At 39.0% G+C, this 20147-nt stretch overlaps 1 protein-coding gene across 6 annotated transcripts in view; it reads right to left on the bottom strand.

Moving 5' to 3' along the window:
• The window catches only part of MAP2K5 (mitogen-activated protein kinase kinase 5), a 264622-nt gene that overhangs the window by 224712 nt on the left and 19763 nt on the right, over positions 1–20147 (bottom strand). For 5 of the 6 annotated variants that reach the window (XM_055362709.2, XM_004056378.5, XM_004056379.5 and 2 more), the window contains exons 3-4: positions 18701–18768; positions 1999–2068 (exon numbers count right to left, since the gene is read on the bottom strand). In XM_055362709.2, the coding sequence (XP_055218684.1) occupies positions 1999–2068; positions 18701–18721 (91 nt within the window). In that variant the 5' untranslated portion in view covers positions 18722–18768. Of the gene's footprint in view, positions 1–1998; positions 2069–6824; positions 6906–18700; positions 18769–20147 lie in introns of those variants that run through there. The other variant, XM_019011246.3, reaches the window with a different exon arrangement.

Here is a 20147-nt window from a genome sequence, read left to right as displayed (position 1 = left end):
CAGTGTATTGCTCTGTCACTCAGGCTGGAGTACAGTGGCACAAACATGGCTCACTGTAGCCTCAACCTCTTGGGCTCAAGCCATCCTCCCACCTCAGCCCACCAAGTAGCTGGGACAACAGGAGTGTGCGCCACGCCCGGCTAATTTTTGTATTTTTTTGGTAGAGACAGGGTTTTGACATGTTGCCCAAGCTGGTCTCAAACTCTTGAGCTCAAGCAATCCACCTGCCTCAGCTTCCCAAAGTGCTGAGATTACAGGCATGAACCACTGTGCCCTGCCTGGAAGTATATTTCTCCAGGATACTGCAATTAGGGTTTTCTATGGCAGAGCTATAATGTCAATAGAGAAATTAATGGAAATTTTCAGTTTGTAAAATACTACTCCTTGTGAAGAAAGAATTTTGAAACTTGCCCAAATTCTCCAGTCACTGCAAACAAACATTAAGAAATAATCTACCTCCTGGCTGGGCGCGGTGGCTCACGCCTATAATCCCAGCACTTTGGGAGGCTGAGGGGAGTGGATCATGAGGTCAGGAGATCAAGACCATCCTGGCCAACATGGTAAAACCCTGTCTCTGCTAAAAATACAAAAATTAGCTGGGTGTGGTGACATGAGCCTGTAATCCCAGCTACTCAGGAGGCTGAGGCAGGAGAATCACTTGAACCAGGGAGTCAGAGGTTGCGGTGAGCTGAGATTGCACCACTGCACTCCAGCCTGGTGGCAGAGCGAGACTCTGTCTCGAAAAAAAAAAAAAAAAAAAAAGAAATAATCTACATCCTAATCATTGGACTAATAAACAGAAATAGCAACATTTCTTTTTTTCTGTTTCGGTGCTTATTCTTCAAGTACAACAGAAGTGGATTAATCACAATCCTTGTTTTGGACTATCACTGGCCTTAAATAGCCCAACTGTACTTATTTAGCACTTCAATAAGTTACTAGTAATATACTAAGCACTCCTGATTCTGCTGCCCACACATATGCTAGAAGAGCAGTATTATTCTTGAACCCAGATCTTCTTGTGGGTTGGCCAAGACAGCTGCCTCTGGAGACTTTATCAGTGCAAATAGGAGCCTACTGGTTAATTGAGCCATTCAAACTTCAGAGAGTTACAGGTAATGAAAGTCTAGAATGTTTAATTGGAAAACTCATACCATGATTATTTGTACAGTATCAGTTAACGAAGGTAAGTTTAACTTTTAATTATTTCAATTAAGTTATTTCTAGAAGGGTTACTTAGAGAATTTCCTTATCTGTTCCATTAGTTAGAAAACATGGATTCCAAGTGGGGCAATGTATAACGGGTGAAAGACTTAATGGTTTATATAATTAAACTGTTCTTTTTCACCATTATTCAAATTTTGAGGGAACATTTATACACGGTTGAACAATCATATCTGATACAAGGATAGTACTGCCAAACCTAAAAGGGAAAAAGAAAATTATCTGACCAAGTGATTCACTGAAACTTACTCTCATCAGCTCATATTTTTGGAGATAATCAAATTTCCATTTATGAAGAATTTCAATTATTTAGAAAATACCTCCTCAAAAAAACAGATACCAAACATTCCACCAAAATTTCTCTCCTAACACCTCAGTAAATCTTAGCTTCTGTGCTAGCTGAAAGCTTTCTCCTCAATAGCAGCTTTGGCCACCATCATGAGCCACAATTTATAAATATCCAGAATTAAAGTCATTCATTTGCCTTGCTTTAGAAACCATGTGGACCCCCAAAAGAGTTCTTTAAGCTAATGTAAGTATGTACTTCAAAAACAAAAAACAATCTAGTTAGTTTAATTTACTCTAGTAAATTAGATATTTTATCTGCCATAACTATAATATAGCCTGCAATCCCCACGATAATGAATACTTCTTTTGTTTTTCGAATTAAGAGCTAAACATCATGTTATGTGCATTTAAACCTTTGGAAACATAACTGTTGATGAAACAGTTTACTGAAATAATCATTGTTGATTAGAATTTGCTCAACATTACCTCTTGGAAATATCTGCAGAGGCTCTATTAACTGTCCATTTACTTGCTGTTCCATTACTGTGGAATAATACTGCAAAGAAATTATAGAAAGAGATTACTCAGTAATGTATGAATACTGGAACAGACACTTATGGGTTGTTTAATTCACAGTACTTTTGTAAATTGCTGGTATATACATATCAGCCTTGAGAATACTTTTCCCCTACCGGCACATCAAAATGACTATAGTGAATATTTAGGATTGAAAGTCCAGTGTGTTAGCCTTCACCCTGGCATTTATCTTTAAGAGTAAAAGTGTTGATTAAGACTTTATATTAGTATTTAAGAAATATTTGAAAATGATATATATTTAGACGACACATAAAGCATTTTAGTGGAATTTCCCAAATTGCCTCTTGCTCTTTTTCCCTGGATTTTGCAAAGCAAAATGAAGAAGCTTCACATTGGGCTTGGATCTACATGCCAGTTAATCAAACATTATTCAATTTGTGTATAAAATGCACAGATAATGGAAATCGAAATCACAGAGACTGTGGAAATAGCAAACAAAATATGACCCATCCAAAGATGACAGGATTAACATGATAAAAAGGTAGCCTAGTTTCAAACAAACATACCTTTTATGCTTTAGCCTTATAAACACTTTAGTACGGATCAAATTGCACTGTAAAATTCTGCACACAAAAAATAAAGTTCTAAGTGAAAAAGCTTTCATACTCCTTAGTAAACACAAATTATTCAGTAGGTGGTACTGTGGTTTGATTACCACTCCGCTAATTTGTGAGCATATGTCCACCTAACTTGGAGATGGCTTCTGTGCTCTCACGTCTTATAATGCTCGACAAATAACAAAGTGATGCTCCTAGTGGAAAAATATCCACAATGAAAACTGCTGATTTTATGTTTTGAGGGGCTGTCAAAGAGCAGAACATCCTTTTCATCCTCACTGTTTCTATATTAAAAACATGTGCATATTATTTAAATACGATATGTTTAGGAAATCCCTCCTTGATTACCACTGTTTGCTGACATTCTTTAAAAGTTTATTTTTTTAGAAGATATCACATATATCTTCCTATTGCTTTTATGTACATTAAAATTATTACAAGAGCAAGGGTTTTTTTTTTCCTCTTGAAAATAAAGGGGAGCTATAAAATGCCACATCATTTTGGGAATCACAAGTTAATACATCTAAGGCTGTTCGCACTAATAACAAATAAAGTGAAGGTGGATGTTGGATAGCTATGCACTGATGTAAGTGTAACCAGCTCTCCAAAGGGTTTCAAACTGTAAAGGAAGTGATTCTCTCCTTCTACAGACATAAAAACTTGTATACATATGGCATAAACATGTGAAACACTCTCTGGAATACATACTAAGGCAAATGTCTTTCAGGAGATTCTGTTCCTTAAAACCACAGAAATACAGCACTCGCCATTACTCAAACAGTGATGACAAGTAAATGAAATATCAATCACGTAGGCTGTCAACCTTTTGGGACAGCAATAACTGTTAACAAGTAGTCTGGAAAAATTGTCCGAAAATGACTTGTCCTCGGCACACAAGTATTTGAGGTTTCCATGGAAAATTAAGATGCCAGTGGCTATTTGGAACATTGCTCAGGTATTCTTTTTAATGGGAAATTTGCCGGTTATTGATCCACAGCATGTACCCCCTTGCTTCTGGAAGGCTGCAAGCAACTTTCCAATCAGTGGCTGTCAAAAAAATTACTGCCTTTTTGTACTGATACAAGACAACAGCAGTGGTGGTGTTCTCCTATAGTTAATGCTTTTCTTTAATTAACTGCTATGTACAATAGGCTAGTAATTTCAGTTACTACTTTGCCATTGTCCTAGAAATCAAGACAAATAAAATATCCTTATGCTTTATCTAACAAGTTAATTATAGAGATGTCTAAAACTGGTGCTTGGGGTCAAGTTTGAAAACAAATAACCTCAAATGTAAAGGGTCAGAACAGGTGCAATGCTTTTTTTTCCTACTATAAAACCTTGCATGCATGAAATTGACCTGTTTTCCAGCTTTATTTATTTACCTCACAGAATAAATAAATAAATAAAAATGGTTTTCCTTTCATTTTAGGTCTGCGCCAAATCAACTGGCAAACTATATACACTTTTATAATCATTGTGAGAATTTTTAAGCCATCTATAAACATCTCTCTGTACTACGATTAACACAGTCACAGTAATGATATCAAGTATGCCACTTAACAGTTTCTCTAAAGTGAGTAGTTAGGTTGTGTTTTTTGTTTTTTATATTTCCTCTAAATCCAAGTATATTTTCTCCTGCTGGACTACTGCATTTGATCTGTGTCTGTATTAATAGAGAAGCTTATGTTCCACATAGCAAAGTAATTCACCATCAAGGACATGCCGTAAAGGGAGGTAATCAAAACCACAGTGTGGGTCCTACACAACTGGCCCCTGAGGAACAGCCACCAACAAGGCACTAGGCCTAGAAACTCAGGCTACTGCCTACGGATCATTCCCCATGGGATAAGGATAAAATGCAGGGCCATGCATGGTACCTCTTAGCACAGAGCAGTCCTGACCGGCCACCAGGTCCATGCTGCTCAGTGAGATGAGCAAGGCACATGAATGAATCAGAGGGCTCAAACCCAGGAGCTTCATCACTAACTGTTGTCTCCAAGCATGTGACCTCCATGACAAAATGCTCACTGTGCCTCATGTTACTCATTTGTAAAATCAAGACGGGCTCTACCCAGAGGATAGCTGTGAGGCTCACATGGGAAAACAGAGAAGACAGCAACTAATAAACTGCAAAACAAATTGGGATTTTCTTTTTTTTTGAGACAGAGTCTTGCTCTGTCACCCAGGCTAGAGTACAGTGGCACAATCTTGGCCCACTGCAACCTACACCTCCCAGGTTCAAGCAATTCTCCTGCCTCAGCCTCCCAAGTAGCTGGGATTACAGGCACCCACCAACAGCCCGGCTAATTTTTGTATTTTTAGTAGAGATGGGGTTTCACCATGTTGGCCAGGCTGGTCTCAAACTCCTGACCTCAGGTGATCCACCTGCCTTGGCCTCCCAAAGTGCTGGGATTACAGGCGTGAGCCACTGCACACAGCCAGCAAATTGTTTTTAGATCTGGATCTATTAGTGTCATTTCTATATACTCTTCCTTTAAAGGGATTCTCTCCAATTTTGTTCTAAATAGTGATAAAATAAGCAGAAATGACCAAAACCAAAAGAAAAGAAAAAAAACAAAGAAACAAACAGCAACGACCAAAAAAACACCCCTAAACTTTGTACACTAAGATACTGAACATAATAGCTTGGACAGAAATGTAACAAAGTAACCTTCATAATATTACTTCAAGTTATCCAAATAACTTCATCTTCAGGTCTATAATCTTATCCTGGCATTTATTAGCCCTAACACAAAGCTCTGCACATAGTAGGTGTTTAATAAATACTTACTGATTGAAATGGGGTTGAATTAACTTGTGTAGCCTTCAGGAAGACATTTAACTTTATTAAACTTTATTAAACATCAGTTTCCTCCAAATGAGCATAAAATGAGCATAAAAATATTGAAACAATATTAAGCAAACGTTCTATCTTAGAAGTGTTGCAGCACTTAAAAATGCAGAAATAATTATATAGAGTATGAAATATTGTGTCCAAACTGAATACATCAGCAGCAATTATAAAATGTGTTTTCTCCTGTTACCCCTTGCATAATCCGTTACATGCAGTAACTGCAGCGATAATCAATAAGCTAACTGGGTAAAAGATCAATCAGCTTTGCAATTGCTAATGGAATCTCCAGTACTAGACTCAGATTAGTTTCAGAGTCCCTCTGAGCTGTTCTTCAAAATTCTTCAGCCATTTTAATAAGGATGTGACAAAGTTTAGCATAGTTACCAAAAATCTAATTAATTTGAAACAGAGGGCCAGATTCAACAAGGGGATAACAAGTACAATTTTTTGCTTTGTTTTGTTTGCAAGTTTACTACAGTGTTCATATTTGTTATAAATCTAATTCTAATGCTAATGGCACAATTCAATCAATAATTACATTTTTTTCTTCATGGAAATCTGCCATATTTTTTAAAAAACTTGAGTTCCAAAACAGCACAGTTTAAGTTTATGAGGCACACATTTTCTATTAAGAAAGAGAGAAGGATGGAAGCAGTGGCTCATGCCTGTAATCCCAGCACTTTGGAAGGCCAAGGCAGGCAGATCACCTGAGGTCAGGAGTTCAAGACCAGCTGGCCAACATGGTTAAATCCTGTCTCTACTAAAAATATAAAAATTAGCTGGGCGTGGTGGTGTGCACCTGTAATCCCAGCTACTCAGGAGGCTGAGACAGAATTGCTTGAACCCAGGAGGCAGAGGTTGCAGTGAGCCAAGATCATGCCATTGCACTCCAGCCTGGGCGACACAGCAAGACTCCATCTCAAAAAAAAAAAAAAAAAAAAGAAAGAAAGAAAGAAAAAAAGAAGAGAAAACAGAGACAGAGATAGAGAGATAGAGATAGAGGGAGAGAACTAACCCTCACTCATTGGATACCTATGTGTGTTAGGCTCAGCACTACATATCTACGTTTATTCACTTAGTTTCTTACAATCCTATCCTATTCTGTAAGTATCATCACCTCTATTTAACAGATGAAGCAAATGGTTTATCAGTAAACAAACAAACAAAAAAATTACTCCTTTCATTCTAGGCCATGCCATGCACTCAGGGCATAAAATGTATATTTATTGCTTACAAGTTAAGAAGTAGGTTATCTCATATTTCTCATACCTCAAAACATTTACCTAAATAAGCAGGGTTACCTGGTAGACTGCTGAGCTGGTGGAGAGCTGTGGCTTCGCTCACACCCTGTGCAGGTTAGGTTATATCCTCTGATCTTTCAGAGGCTGGCGAAGCAGTGTGAAGACATCTGTGCTGATGGGTGACCTAGGTGACCTCTGGCTCTTTCTTTGGCAACAATCACTCCCCCACTGCCCTCCCCCGCCCCGCCACCTCCATGGGTTTTCCTACTTCTCCAACCACTCCATTCGGTTTCCTGTAAGTGGTTATTACCCCATCTCTCCTTTAAATGCAGGATTTCCCCCACTGTTTTTCATTAACCTTCTCATTTTACACTCTCCTTGAGTTACTTCAGCCACTTCAAAGTTTCAACTACCAGAGGAATCACTGAGACTAACTAGGAGCTGATGAATCACAAATCTTTATTTCCAGCCCAGATTTCTCTCCTAAGTTCTGAAACATAACCAGTTGATTGTGCAGAGCCTCCTCCAATTCAACAGGTCCAAAACTGATTTCCTCTCCTATCCCCTATCAGACCCTAGACCTGTCTTCTGCTGCCTGGGTTTATGGTCTCAGGAAATACCATCACTATGACCCTGTTTCCCAAACCAGAAATCTGGAAGTAATCCAAACCATCTCTCTTCTCTTCTCCCCCATATTTAACCACTAAATTTTATTTTATTTTATTATTATTATTATTTTTTTGAGATGGAGTCTCACTCTGTCGCCCAGGCTGGAGTGCAGTGGTACGATCTCGGCTCAGTGCAACATCCGCCTCCCAGGTTCAAATGATTCTCCTGTCTCAGCCTCCTGAGTAGCTGGGACTACAGGCGCCCGACACCATGCCCAGCTAATTTTTGTATTTTTAGTAGAGACGGGGTTTCCCCATGTTGGCCAGAATGGTCTCAATCTCTTTACTTCATGATTCGCCCACCTCGGCCTCCCAAAGTGCTGGGATTACAGATGTGAGCCACCGCACCTGGCCTTATTTTGTTTTTTTGAGATGGAGTCTTGCTCTGTCACCCAGGCTGGAGTGCAATGGTGCGATCCTGGCTCAATACAACTTCCGCCTCCTGGGTTCAAGTGATTCTCCTGCCTCAGCCTCCAGGGTAGCTGATACTACAGGTGCCCACCACCATGCCCAGCTAATTTTTGTATTTTTAGTAGAGATGGGGTTTCACCATGTTGGCCAAGCTGGTCTCAAACTCCTGACCTCACGTGATCCACCCACCTTGGCCTCCCAAAGTGCTGGGATTACAGGCATGAACCACCATGCCCGGCCTACTAAATTTTATTAACTTGACATCCTCCCCATTTCTCAAATCTGTTAACTTCTCACCAGTCCAGTGACCACCATTGTCTTTCACAAGGAACAGCCCCCTAAGTGGCTTCCACGCTTCATAAATTCTCTACCCCAAGCCACTCTTGAGAAATACTGTTATCAGAAAGGGATCCTTATCCATACCCCAAGAGACGGTTCTTGGATGTCGTGCAAGAAAGAATTTGGGGTGATTCTACAGAGTAAAGTGAAAGCAAGTTTATTAAGAAAGTAAAGGAATAAAAGAATGGCTCCACCAATAAACCCAGTCAGAGCTGGGTGTTCCCAAAAGCAAGAGGAGGAACACATCCACCTTAGGTACAATGTTTGTTTATATGTAAAATAACAAAGCAAAAAACCATATGGAGGAGATGCGCTGCACTACAAGGGGTGGTGACACAGGATTATTCATCTTTGTGTAACTACTGTCTTCCACAAGAAGATATTATTATTTAAAGATATTATCTTTAAAGCAAAACTCAGAATGCTTTTGTTCTTAAGATATCAGGACATCAGGACATTTCCTGGGTCTGTTAAGTCCTGAATCTGTTTGGTAAACGCTATTAACCTGTTCCCTTAACTCTAAACATCCTGTAACTAAGAATGCCTGACTTCCTGGGGCTGCGGCCCAGCAGGTCTCAGCCTCATTTTACCCAGCTTCTATTCAAGATGGAGTCTGATATGGTTTGGATTTGTGTCCCCGCCCACAAATCTCATGTTGAATTGGAGGAGGGGTCCTGTGAGAGATGACTGGATCATGGGGGTGGATTTCCCCCTTGCTGTTCTCATGATAGTGAGTGGATTCTCATGAGATCTGATGGTTTAAAAGTGTGTGGCAACTCCCGCCCCACCCTCTACCTAACTGTCTCTCTTGCCACCCTGTGAAGAAAGTACTTGCTTCCCCTTTGTCTTCTGCCGTGATTGTAAGTTTCCTGAGGCCTCCCCAGCCATGCAGAACTGTGTCAATTAAACCTCTTTTCTTTATAAATTACCCAGTCTCAAAGAGCTCTTTATAGCAATGTTGTTAGAGGCATTTGAACCAGAGCAACTCCATCTTGAGTGAGGGCTAGGAAAAATGAGGCTGGGTCTTCCCGGGCTACATTCCCAGGAAGTTAGGTATTCCTAGGCTCTAGCTATTTATGATTAAGGGAACAGATTGATAACGTTTACTAAACATACCCAGATTCAGGAATGTCCTGATACCCTAACATCTTGAGAACAGAAGCATTCCTAATTTTGCTTTAAACAAAATAATATCAGGCCAGGCACGGTGGCTCACGCCTGTAATCCCAGCACTTTGGCATGCCGAGGCAGGCAGATCACAAGGTCAGGAGTTCGAGACCAGCCTGGCCAATATAGTGAAAACCTGCCTCTACTAAAAATACAAAACTTAGCTGGGCATGGTAGCAGGTGCCTGTAGTCCCAGCTACTCAGGAGGTTGAGGCAGGAGAATCACTTGAACCCGGGAGGTGAGTTTGCAGTGAGCCAAGATTGAACCACTGCACTCCAGCCTGAGCAACAGAGCAAGACTCCGTCTCAAAAAAAAAATAATAATATCAATTCTTGCAAAATATAGTAATTAAGAAAATGAATCCTTTATCACAAACCCTTGTAGCAGAGCACATCTCCCCATGATCCTTTTTTATCCTATACATAAACAAACATCATACTTAGGGTGGGCACATTCATCCTCCTACTTTCGGGAACATCCTACTCTATGGAGTGAGTAGCTACTCTTTCACCACTTTACTTTCTTAATAAACTTACTTTCACTTTGCACTGTGGACTCACCCTGAATTCTTTCTTGCACAAGATCCAAGAACTCTCTCTTAGGGTCTGGATTGGGACCCCTTTCCGGTAACAGTAGGAAAACAGACTAACAGAGTCGCTATGGCTCAGATGCCTCTGACAATATGAGATGTGATCATGTCACTTCCCTGTTCCCTCAAGCTAAGGCCCTCCATGGTCTAACCCACCTTCCTCCAAGCCCCATCTCCTACCCTCTCCCCCATCACTGTCCATACAGACTGAATCACAGGCAGCTCCTACTGACTCACCAGGCATTCTTTAAACACACTGTTCTTTCTGCCCCAAACATCCTTCCTAGTCCCCTTGTCCTAACTTACTCCACCTGGACACTGCCCTCTTCAGGAAGCCTTTTTGGTCCCCAAAGCTAGATTAGACACTTCTTGTGCTCATGGAGCATCTAATGCTTAGGTGTATTATATCATTTATCACTCCGCTTGGTAATTATGAGTTTTTCTTGTCTTCCCACACTGAACTCTGTTTCCTTTTTTGTTAATCTCCCTGACTGGACCATGAGCTCCTGGAGGGCATGAACTGTACGCTCACTGCACCCCCACCACCTTGCATAGCGCTTGGCCAGAGAACTGCTATCCAATAAACATTTGCTGCATGAAAAACTGATTGGATGAATGAGGAAACAAACCAGCGAGTGAGTGACCTCAGGCCCCAGCTCTCTATTGACTAGCTGTGTGACCTCAAGAAAGGCACACAATTGTTTATGCCTCTGTATCCTCTGCTGTAAAAATGGGGAAAAAACCTGCCTTGCTGACCTTACAAAGATGTTAAGAAGATCAAAATTAAAGGAGCTGGTATATGGGAAACCTTCTTAAAAAGTACTTGAAAAAAAAATCTTGAAATAGGAAATGGTGCCTTGAATCTCTCATTTCCAAGTAAGAGTACATAGAAGAAACATGTTCGCAACAATAGGGTGACACAGAAACCACAAAACAAGGCTACTGAGATATCTGGACAAAGTACAGTGGTAGAATTTAACTGGTTTATTGAGGTTGAGTCAGTATCCCCTCCCTTCCCCTCAATTACTACAGTACTATAAATAATAAAGTAAATGGGTATTGTGGGGAACACTGCTTCTCTTTTGGAAGCTCAACAAGGGCAGGAACCATGCCTTGTATATTTTATTTCCTCTTATGACAGAGGTATTAACCTGGGATCTATATGGGCTTTAGGAGATCCTTGAAGCTGGTGAAATGCTGCATTATGTGAATTTTCTGGGGGAAAAAAATAAACAACTTCCCACAGATTTTCAAAAAGGACTATGCCTTCAAAAACCTGAGAAATCACTGCCATATAGTGCCTAGCACATTACAGACAGGGCACAAATGTTTACAGGAAGAATCCAGAGAGGAACTGATATAGACATAGTAACGACTCTCATTGGTCATACCTCCCAACTTATTCAGCAGCAAGTCTCACGTACAGAGGAGATACCAGGCCTACTTATTATTCTTCCATACATTTATAACAGGACAGTTTCTCAAATCTCTCCTTAGCATGCCTAACAGACAACATAATTGGTACAGTATTTCACTTATAAGGAATACTCATGCTGTTTTTTTCATACTAATGATAAAATTTTCAAATTCCTGTTGTCAATACTGCAAGCATACCCTATTATATGTAGCTCAGTCAGTAATTACAGCAATAATCAATAAACTAACCAATTATTTGCAGTCCATAGTTAATTTGTTAGTTTTCCCAGTGAAGAACTCAACAATCTTAACTCTATCAAATGGCTACAAATTCAATTATAACGCTACTCAGATGTGTCATTAGTTACACCTTCTTTCAATTATTTCTCATACTTTACATTAAGAGGCTTTTCCTTTATGATGCTAACCTCTCACAGAGCACACAACTGCCCCAGTGGTCAAAAATAACATATGAAGCCAATCTATTTTGAATATCAAATTAATAGCTACATTTACTTACCTGGCTTCAGGCTCTGACTCCTCAATAACTCATTGCTCCTGTCATGAGGAGACTACAATGTGTACAAGCTCTTCCTTAAAAGACTTGACCGAGGGTCCACATATGGTCACAGATTGATTAGATGATGAGAAAGAAAATCACAATGTGAAGGTCAACAGGGACCAACTCTGGGCCCTATTTATAGGCTCATGTTATTGGACAGATGTATTTATTAATGACTTGAAAGTGAAAATGACAGCAAGTTGGCCAAGTTTAATGATAACACCATTTGGATAAAACCATAAACGACTTTAAGGAGCTCCAGATGGTCTTCATAGAAGTTTGGGCAGCCAATAGCAGATGAAATTCAAATTGGCTAAGTTTAAGGTAATATGTGTTGGCAGAAGGAGTTTAAATTTGTATTCAGCAACAGGCCCAAAATTTATGGGATCCTCTCAGCTGAAACTTTCAGAGTTATTACCTTGGTTAGCTTGGGGTAGTGTCCACACTGACCTTTCACCTGATTTTTAGGCTGTAGCAATTCTGCTATTCCTCTTAAAGTAGAAGTTTTAATAGCAGCTTCAGGGAACCTGCCACTTAAATAAAACAGGACTATCAGACCATGCAGACAGCAAGCCAAATGAGACATTTTGTTATAAATAGGCTAAGTGGAACCCTCCACAGAGATGGAACTGAACTGGGAGCAGAGCCATGTAAATGACAAAATGTTGGTGGTCCAAACCTCCTATTCCAGTGGTCCCCAGAGTGCCCTGGTGCCACCAAGACTGAGGCCTACTCGTGCTTATCTTTTCCTTTGCTTCCAAGAGCCACATAATAAATCCCTCATTCTGATGCAAACTTGAATATGCTTCTGCTCCTTGCTACCAAACAGGCTCCAACATAGATCACAACAGGGGCTAAAAGGGGTCACTACACTTTTATCATTATTTCAAAGGCATCCAAATGTTCCAAACAGAGAAGAGAATTAAAATAATCTGTCTCTGGAAAAAAGTTTTCTTTTTTGACTAGGATAAGAAAACAAAACAAAAACCTTACTTACAGCTTGCAGTATGTCATTATTTGAGTAAATAAACAAATTCCCAAAACAATTTATTTCCTTCAGTTTCCCTTTCTCATTCTTTTCACCGTTTCTCCACCTTCTCTGAAGAATATACTGTGTAATCAGTTGTTTGGATAAATTGCATTGAATTAGGGGACTAACAACTCATTGAAAGCTGAACTGATTTTGCCACCTACAAAGTTAAGTTCAAAGTAGAACCTATTTAATATGTGGCATGTTTGAAAGCACCATGTGGAAAATGAGCTTCTAACCTCTTTGTTCTTTAAAGAAAACTTCCTAATAGCTAAGGCCCTGATGTATTAAATATTCAACTTCTAAATGGACAACGAATTTGGTAAACAAGGTAAAACACAGCCTTGTAGGTAAGGACAAAACCTTTAAACCTTCAGACGCCCACAGAGTTTTGTTTTGTTTTTGTTTTTTTTTTTGAGACGGAGTCTTGCTCTGTCGCCCAGGCTGGAGTGCAGTGGTGTGATCTCGGCTGACTGCAACCTCTGCCTCCCGGGTTCAAGCAATTCTCCTGCCTCAGCCTCCCAAGTAGCTGGGACTACAGGCGCATGCCACCATGCCCGGCTAATTTTTAGTATTTTTAGTAGAAATGGGGTTTCACAGTGTTAGTCAGGATGGTCACGATCTCCTGACCTCATGATCCGCCCACCTCAGCCTCCCAAAGTGCTGGGATTACAGGAGTGAGCCACCGTGCCCAGCCAACAGAGTATTTTTTACATTTCTCTACAAACTCAAGTACAGTGACATTTTGGTAATAAGTATTATTTTTTACACTCAGGAAAAAGCAGTATTTGCAAAGCTGAGCAGGACTATAATAGAGACCAAAACAAAAACCTTATTTAAAACAACCAGGAGCAAAGAGACTGAGAGTCTGTATCCAGGCCTTCCCTTTAATTAGCCATGTGACTTCCAATTGATATCTGAATCTTCTATTCTCTGTGGGCCTCAATGTCCTTATTTGTAAAATGAAAGAGTTGAACAAAACCTCTGTGGTTACCTTCCAACTCTACTTGAGTAAGTGCATGATTTTAGAGGCAATGTCCAAGTTATGTATATTAGGATAAAGCCAATCATATCCCAATTTATAAGGTGTTCCACAGGTCAAAAAGTATTTTTCCCTCATAGTACTCAACGTCTGACAAGGTACACTGTGGTCAAATACACCAAAGGGAATACTTACACTTCACTTAAATACAAGGACTCTTGTACTGAATATAATACAAGGTCTCATAATGGGAGGCACTACAGTAAAATGTATGCCATACTCTCCTAGCAATGTGGGAAAAAATGATATAAAGAGTGAGAATAGACAAAATGATGAAAATTATTTTTGTTAATACTGTGTTCTACTCACACAAGCCTCTCAATACTAAGAGAACCAGGTGTAATAAATCCCTAGACACAGGATTTAGCAGAAACAAATATAAATCTACTTACAAAAGCAAGATGTATTGGCTGAATTTCTTAATGAAAGGTCACCCAAAAGAAGAGGTTAACAGTAAAATAATCCCCTCCTAGAACTGGGCCTCCATAGAACTACCAGACAACAAACACAAAAAAATGGAAGGAAAAAAGCAGCACGCTATTTTCAATCTTTCTAGAAAATGAGAGGAGGAAATGAGAACAACAACAACAAAATTTAAACTACATTAAGGGAATATTTAATTAGCAATGATCAGGTATTTAGTTTTCAGAATATGTAGGTTGTATTTTTTTTCTAATAAAGCATTTCAAATTCTAATTAAAAAAATACTTTATGGAGGAATTAAAAAGATGCAATAGTGTCAGAGGAAAAGCCGTGATCCCAGAAGTGGAATATTCTAACAACATAACTTACAAGAAACTATGCTATAAAAACAGATTGTTGATTAACACAAACTCATAACAAAATGCAGAGCAGCTATCACAATGGTGCTGTAATAACACTTGGCTGCTGAATTCTTTCAATACATTAAATATCTCCTTGGAGACCAAATTACTTTACATTTTCTTAAAAGACAATTTATTATAGCTTTGTTTTCTTCTCGTTATCTCTTAAAAATATCTCTAATGAAGAAAAGAATACAACTTCTAAATAACTTACATAAAATGGTACTAATGTGTGACAACAGACTTTGGTTTAATATGTTGGTTATTATTTAACAGCACACAACAACCTATTGTCATGACAAATCCTTACCGTAATACAATATTCCATGTGTCACATGTATCAAAAACCACTGTATGCCATTATTATGGCACTCATAAAATTAACAGCCTCAGGCTGCTAGTGATTTAAATAATTGATAAGTTTTCAATTAAAAAGGCAACATTTTCAGGACTAATACAAAAATCTATTTAAATTACTGATAAAAATGTACACTTGTACTGGCCCAAAGCCAGAAAATGCCTGCATCCAAGAGGGGGAAAAAGTAATTCTTCAAGTTTCAACTCAGAGGTTGCAAATTTGTTTTTATTCTTATGCAGAGATATAGGCTGTTTATTTACTTAACCTTTGTAATCAATGAAAAAGAATGATTAAAGGACTAATGGTAAAAGTGCCTCTATTTTTGCTTTCCCACATATGGCTTTTAAAGAAATACTAAGATGACCACAGGTGTACTGAATTCTATATGAAAAACTAAGTTCTTTTGGCCAGGTGTGGTGGCTCATGCCTGTAATCCCAGCATTTTGGGAGGCCAAGGTGTGCGGATCACTTGAGATCAGGAGTTCAAGACCAGCCTGGCCAATATCGAGAAATCCCATCTCTATCAAAAAGTACAAAAATTAGCCGTGCGTGGTGGCGGGCACCTGTAATCCCAGCTACCCGGGAGGCTGAGGCATGAGAATCACTTGAACCCGGGAGGCGGAGGTTGCAGTGAGCCGAGATCAGGCTACTGTGCTCCACCCTAGGCAACAGAATGAGACTTCATCTCAAAAACAAAACAAGACCAAAAACAAAAGAAAAAAACAGCTTTTTGTAAAAAACAATAAAAATGTGGTAATCTGCCAGTATCTTCCCTATGCCTTTATACCAAATCCTGGACTCAAACTTCAGAGCCAAATTGAACCTACAAAATAAAGACCAAAGCAAATTTGTAGGAACATGCTGGTAATCATGAGGACTACCAATCAAAACCTACTGTAAGGTTAGGTCGAAATGGTTCTCCTTAAATTTCAATCATAAGAACCAAGACAGATCAAAATGACAGCCAACCTGGCCAGGCACCTTGGCTCACGCCTGTAATTCCAGCACTTTGGGAGGCTGAGGCAGGAGGACCACTTGAGGCCAGGAGTTTGAGGCCAACCTGGGCAACAAAGCAAGAGCCTATCTCTACAAAAAATTTTTTTAAATTATCTCATCAGTGAGATAGATGACTTCTATTCAGATAAAAAAAAGTGGACCCAAGTAATCTCAGAAACTTTTAAACTAAGGACATGTAATGTAAGATTATGTAATCATATTTTCCTACAACACAAAAATTATTAAACACTGAATTTGAGAAAATAAGCATATGCTGTAAGGAATATATGGTGCAGAAATCACAACTAAGGTATTATATAAACCCAAATTATTCAGAATTTAATAATGATGACGATAGGCCGGGCGCAGTGGCTCACGCCTGTAATCCCAGCACTTTGGGAGGCCGAGGCGGGTGGATCACGGGGTCAGGAGTTTGAGACCAGCCTGGCCAACATGATGAAACCCCGTCTCTACTAAAAATACGAAAATTAGCCAGGCATGGTGGTGGGTGCCTGTAATCCCAGCTACTCAGGAGGCTGAGGCAGGAGAATTGCTTAAACCCGGGAGACAGAGGTTACAGTGAGCCAAGATGGCACCACTGCACTCCAGCCTGGGTGACAGAGCAAGACTCCATCTCGGAGAAAAAAAAAAAAAAAAACAGCGATGACATAAAAAGATCCCGCAAAGAGGAAGGTGGGGGAGAGACAGTGTAAAACAGTAAATGAGCAACAGCTTGGGCATGAAAAAAAACTGAACTTAAATTCCATATTCACATTCATACTAGCTCTAAGACCTTGGGCTTATCTCTTAACCACAGCTTCCTCATCTAAAAAATAAGGATGATAATATCTGTCTTACAGAGTGATTATTAAAACTAAAAAAATTAAATACCTCAAGCATCTTGTATATAGCACTAACTTAGAAACGGAAATCATCATTATCACTGTGACCACACCCACTAACATTTTCAAAAAGCACAATTTGTAAGATCATACCCAAAAGTACATATCTTTTGCATGTGGTTAAGTTGAATATATAATGAAAGTATATTGATGTCAGTTCTCTGCAATGGACATATGTGAGAAAATTAGAACCCATCTGTGTGTGCGGGTTTTCTAAAAATAAGCATGTCACATTCTCAGGAGAGTTAGCCAATCTATCAATACCAGTGGTAGACCTTTTCAGCAGACAATCCTACTCTGCCTTTCAAGGTACTGATGAGCCCAGCTCTAAATTCTCAGTACACAAAGACTCTCACATAAGTTAATGCGAAGTCAATGGGAAATTGACTTTTCCTATTCTGTGCTGGTTGGAATGCAATGCTCTGTTAATCATCCTATCCTTCTTGTTGTCTATTCTCCTACCCTAAATTAAAACTATTGGCAGAAACCCATACAGACAGTTTACAGTTTTCATTACAATGAAACAATATCCTGGCTGAAGCTGAAGTCTATCAAAAACCTACAACCTAACTGTTGACTAAGATTAGGGTCTCAGTGAAAAGCAAGAGCCCTGATTCCATCATTTCCACATGATTCCAAATGATTCCATCATTTGCATTTGTATAGAACTTTTAACTTTTCAAAGGGCTTTCACATCTATTCTCCCATTTGATCATTACAATGGCCCTGTGCAGTATAAAGGACAAGTATTATTATCCACAATTGACAGATGAGGCAACTACAGCACTGAAAGGTTAAGTGATTTGCCTAGGGCCAAGAAACCACAGTAGAGCTAAGGTCTCCTGACTTCCAGTCCAATGCTCTTTCTACCAGGCCGCTAGAAAAGGTTTTGTAAACAGATTACAGACTCAGATATAACAAAACAAAACTTGAGAGGAAGGCACAAATCAAGACTCAGGTAACCTATGTCTCCTCATGATAGCTGAATTTTTCAAGCTTAGTATTGAAGCTTTAGAAATATGCCCTTTTCTCTTGTTTACTTCAGTATCAGATAACTGTTAATGCAGATTTTCAGTAAAATTTTAAACACAAAAGAAAAGTCATTTCAGAACATATTCAGATCACTTTGATTCAGTAAGTAGCCCTGTAGTTCATTTTTGGTGGGAGTATTATGGGTAGTGCATAAATAACCAACAGTACATCTTTAAATCGTGTATCCATATTATGCCTGCAGCTACATTGTAACTATAGTCTGGAAGGGTGAGAGAGATCTCCAGTTGAAAGTAGATTTTGAAAAATTTTTTAGAGCCCAGGGGTTCATTTTTAATGAGCCGTTACTTTAAGTACTGCATAAAAAATACAGGAAATTGATAGTCCATTTAGTCTGCATCATACCTAATGCAAAAGTCATTAAGATGCATTATTCTTAATGTTTATGATATGATCAGTAAGTGTCTTTTGAAAATAATGCCCTTAACTTTCACATACAGAAATCCTTGAAACCTTTACCTATTATATAGAAAAATGTATGACAACTGTGATTTATTTACTTGTCTTCACTATGCCCAAGAAACAGCATCCTCAATCACGTTAACATTTTAAAAAATAGTCTTCATTTGTCGTATACTTACATATGACAGCATTGCCTTCATTTCCTCATCACTTCTCACTGTAATTCGATCACCATCTTCATCTTCATCTGTTTAAAAGCACATAATGCAAATGATAAGGTGTGCATTTGTTTAATGCACAAAGGGAACATAATATAAACGGTTTATTACAATGTGGTATTCTAACCCTCAACACCACATTTTGGGGGTATGTTGACATTATTAGTTTGTTGTTTTGTTTTCCATTTGGAATATGATAAGAATCTCAATATAAAACTTTCTTTTAGGGATAGCAGAAAATTAAAATATTGCTGATGTCATTCACAACATATCTCTAGGTTGAAGTAAATATAACTGGAGTATGACAAAACAGGTTTGGTTAGCGGAACTAAAAACCAACGAGAGGCCAGTCTTGTTCTAATATCCATACTTTTTAAATCTCCCAAACAGCACCATACCCCAATTTCCCCATTCTTCCTCTCTCCCAGGCAATCTATCATCTCACAACAGCATGATAAAAATGGTTAACACTTACTGAACACTACAATACATGAGGCACTGTGATCTATGCTTCATATGCAATACCTCCTTGAAAACCTCATAACAAACCTGCGACATGAACATCATTATTATTATTCTCTTTCCACAGGAGAACCTAGGCCTAGTGCAAGGTTAACTTGTAAAGCAGCTCTAATACAGGTCTCCCCCATTCTATTCAGCAGCTCTTTTTCCGAACAGTTTCACTTGTTTTGCATAGTCTCCAGCCATAGAAAGCTTCAAATGCTATTCATGCTATTTTGAAATAATTTAAGTCTTAAGGCTGGAGGACAAGACTTCACAAACTACATAACCAGAATGTGTAAATTTGAGTAAGTATCATCAGAGGCCACATCTAGAAATAATGTATTTATTTCATGATACTTCTCTTATTCAAAGTAGTTTTTGAAATATCTCTTCAAAACTGCTTTAAAAACCTGAAGATAGACTATGTGAGAATATTAAATCTCATTTTTAACCCAAAATGAAATTGTTGGCCTGATCACTTACCCACACCATCTGCCAAGCATGTCTAAGAATGACTTATGGCTATTTCCAAATATATAGTTAACTATTCATCCTTCTATAAAGATTTGTCAACAGTGAGGACAGCCTATGTAGTAGACTGTAAATGCACAGTTGAAAGAAATGCCAAAAACGTCTGGAGCAACGTACAGAGCCTCCCAAGGGGACAACTTAGAAGGGGCAGGCTCTCAGCAGGATGCCTCAGTTCTGGTGTTAACAATCGGAATTATTATTTTTGTTCACTCTTGGGCATATAATTGCTGATTTGATCATATAGAAAGACTGTTCTGATCCCAAGCCTGGAGAACCTCAGACAAATCTCTCATCATGAAGAGAATAAGCTTGCCCAACATGGTCAGGGGATGCTTACTGAAAGTACAGAGGGAGTTCAGTTCAACACAGGGAT

The sequence above is a fragment of the Gorilla gorilla genome, chromosome 16, assembly GCF_029281585.2.
Source record: "Gorilla gorilla gorilla isolate KB3781 chromosome 16, NHGRI_mGorGor1-v2.1_pri, whole genome shotgun sequence".
In the NCBI taxonomy this organism is placed as follows: Eukaryota; Metazoa; Chordata; class Mammalia; order Primates; family Hominidae; genus Gorilla; species Gorilla gorilla.
This window is presented reverse-complemented; position numbering and strand designations above follow the sequence as displayed.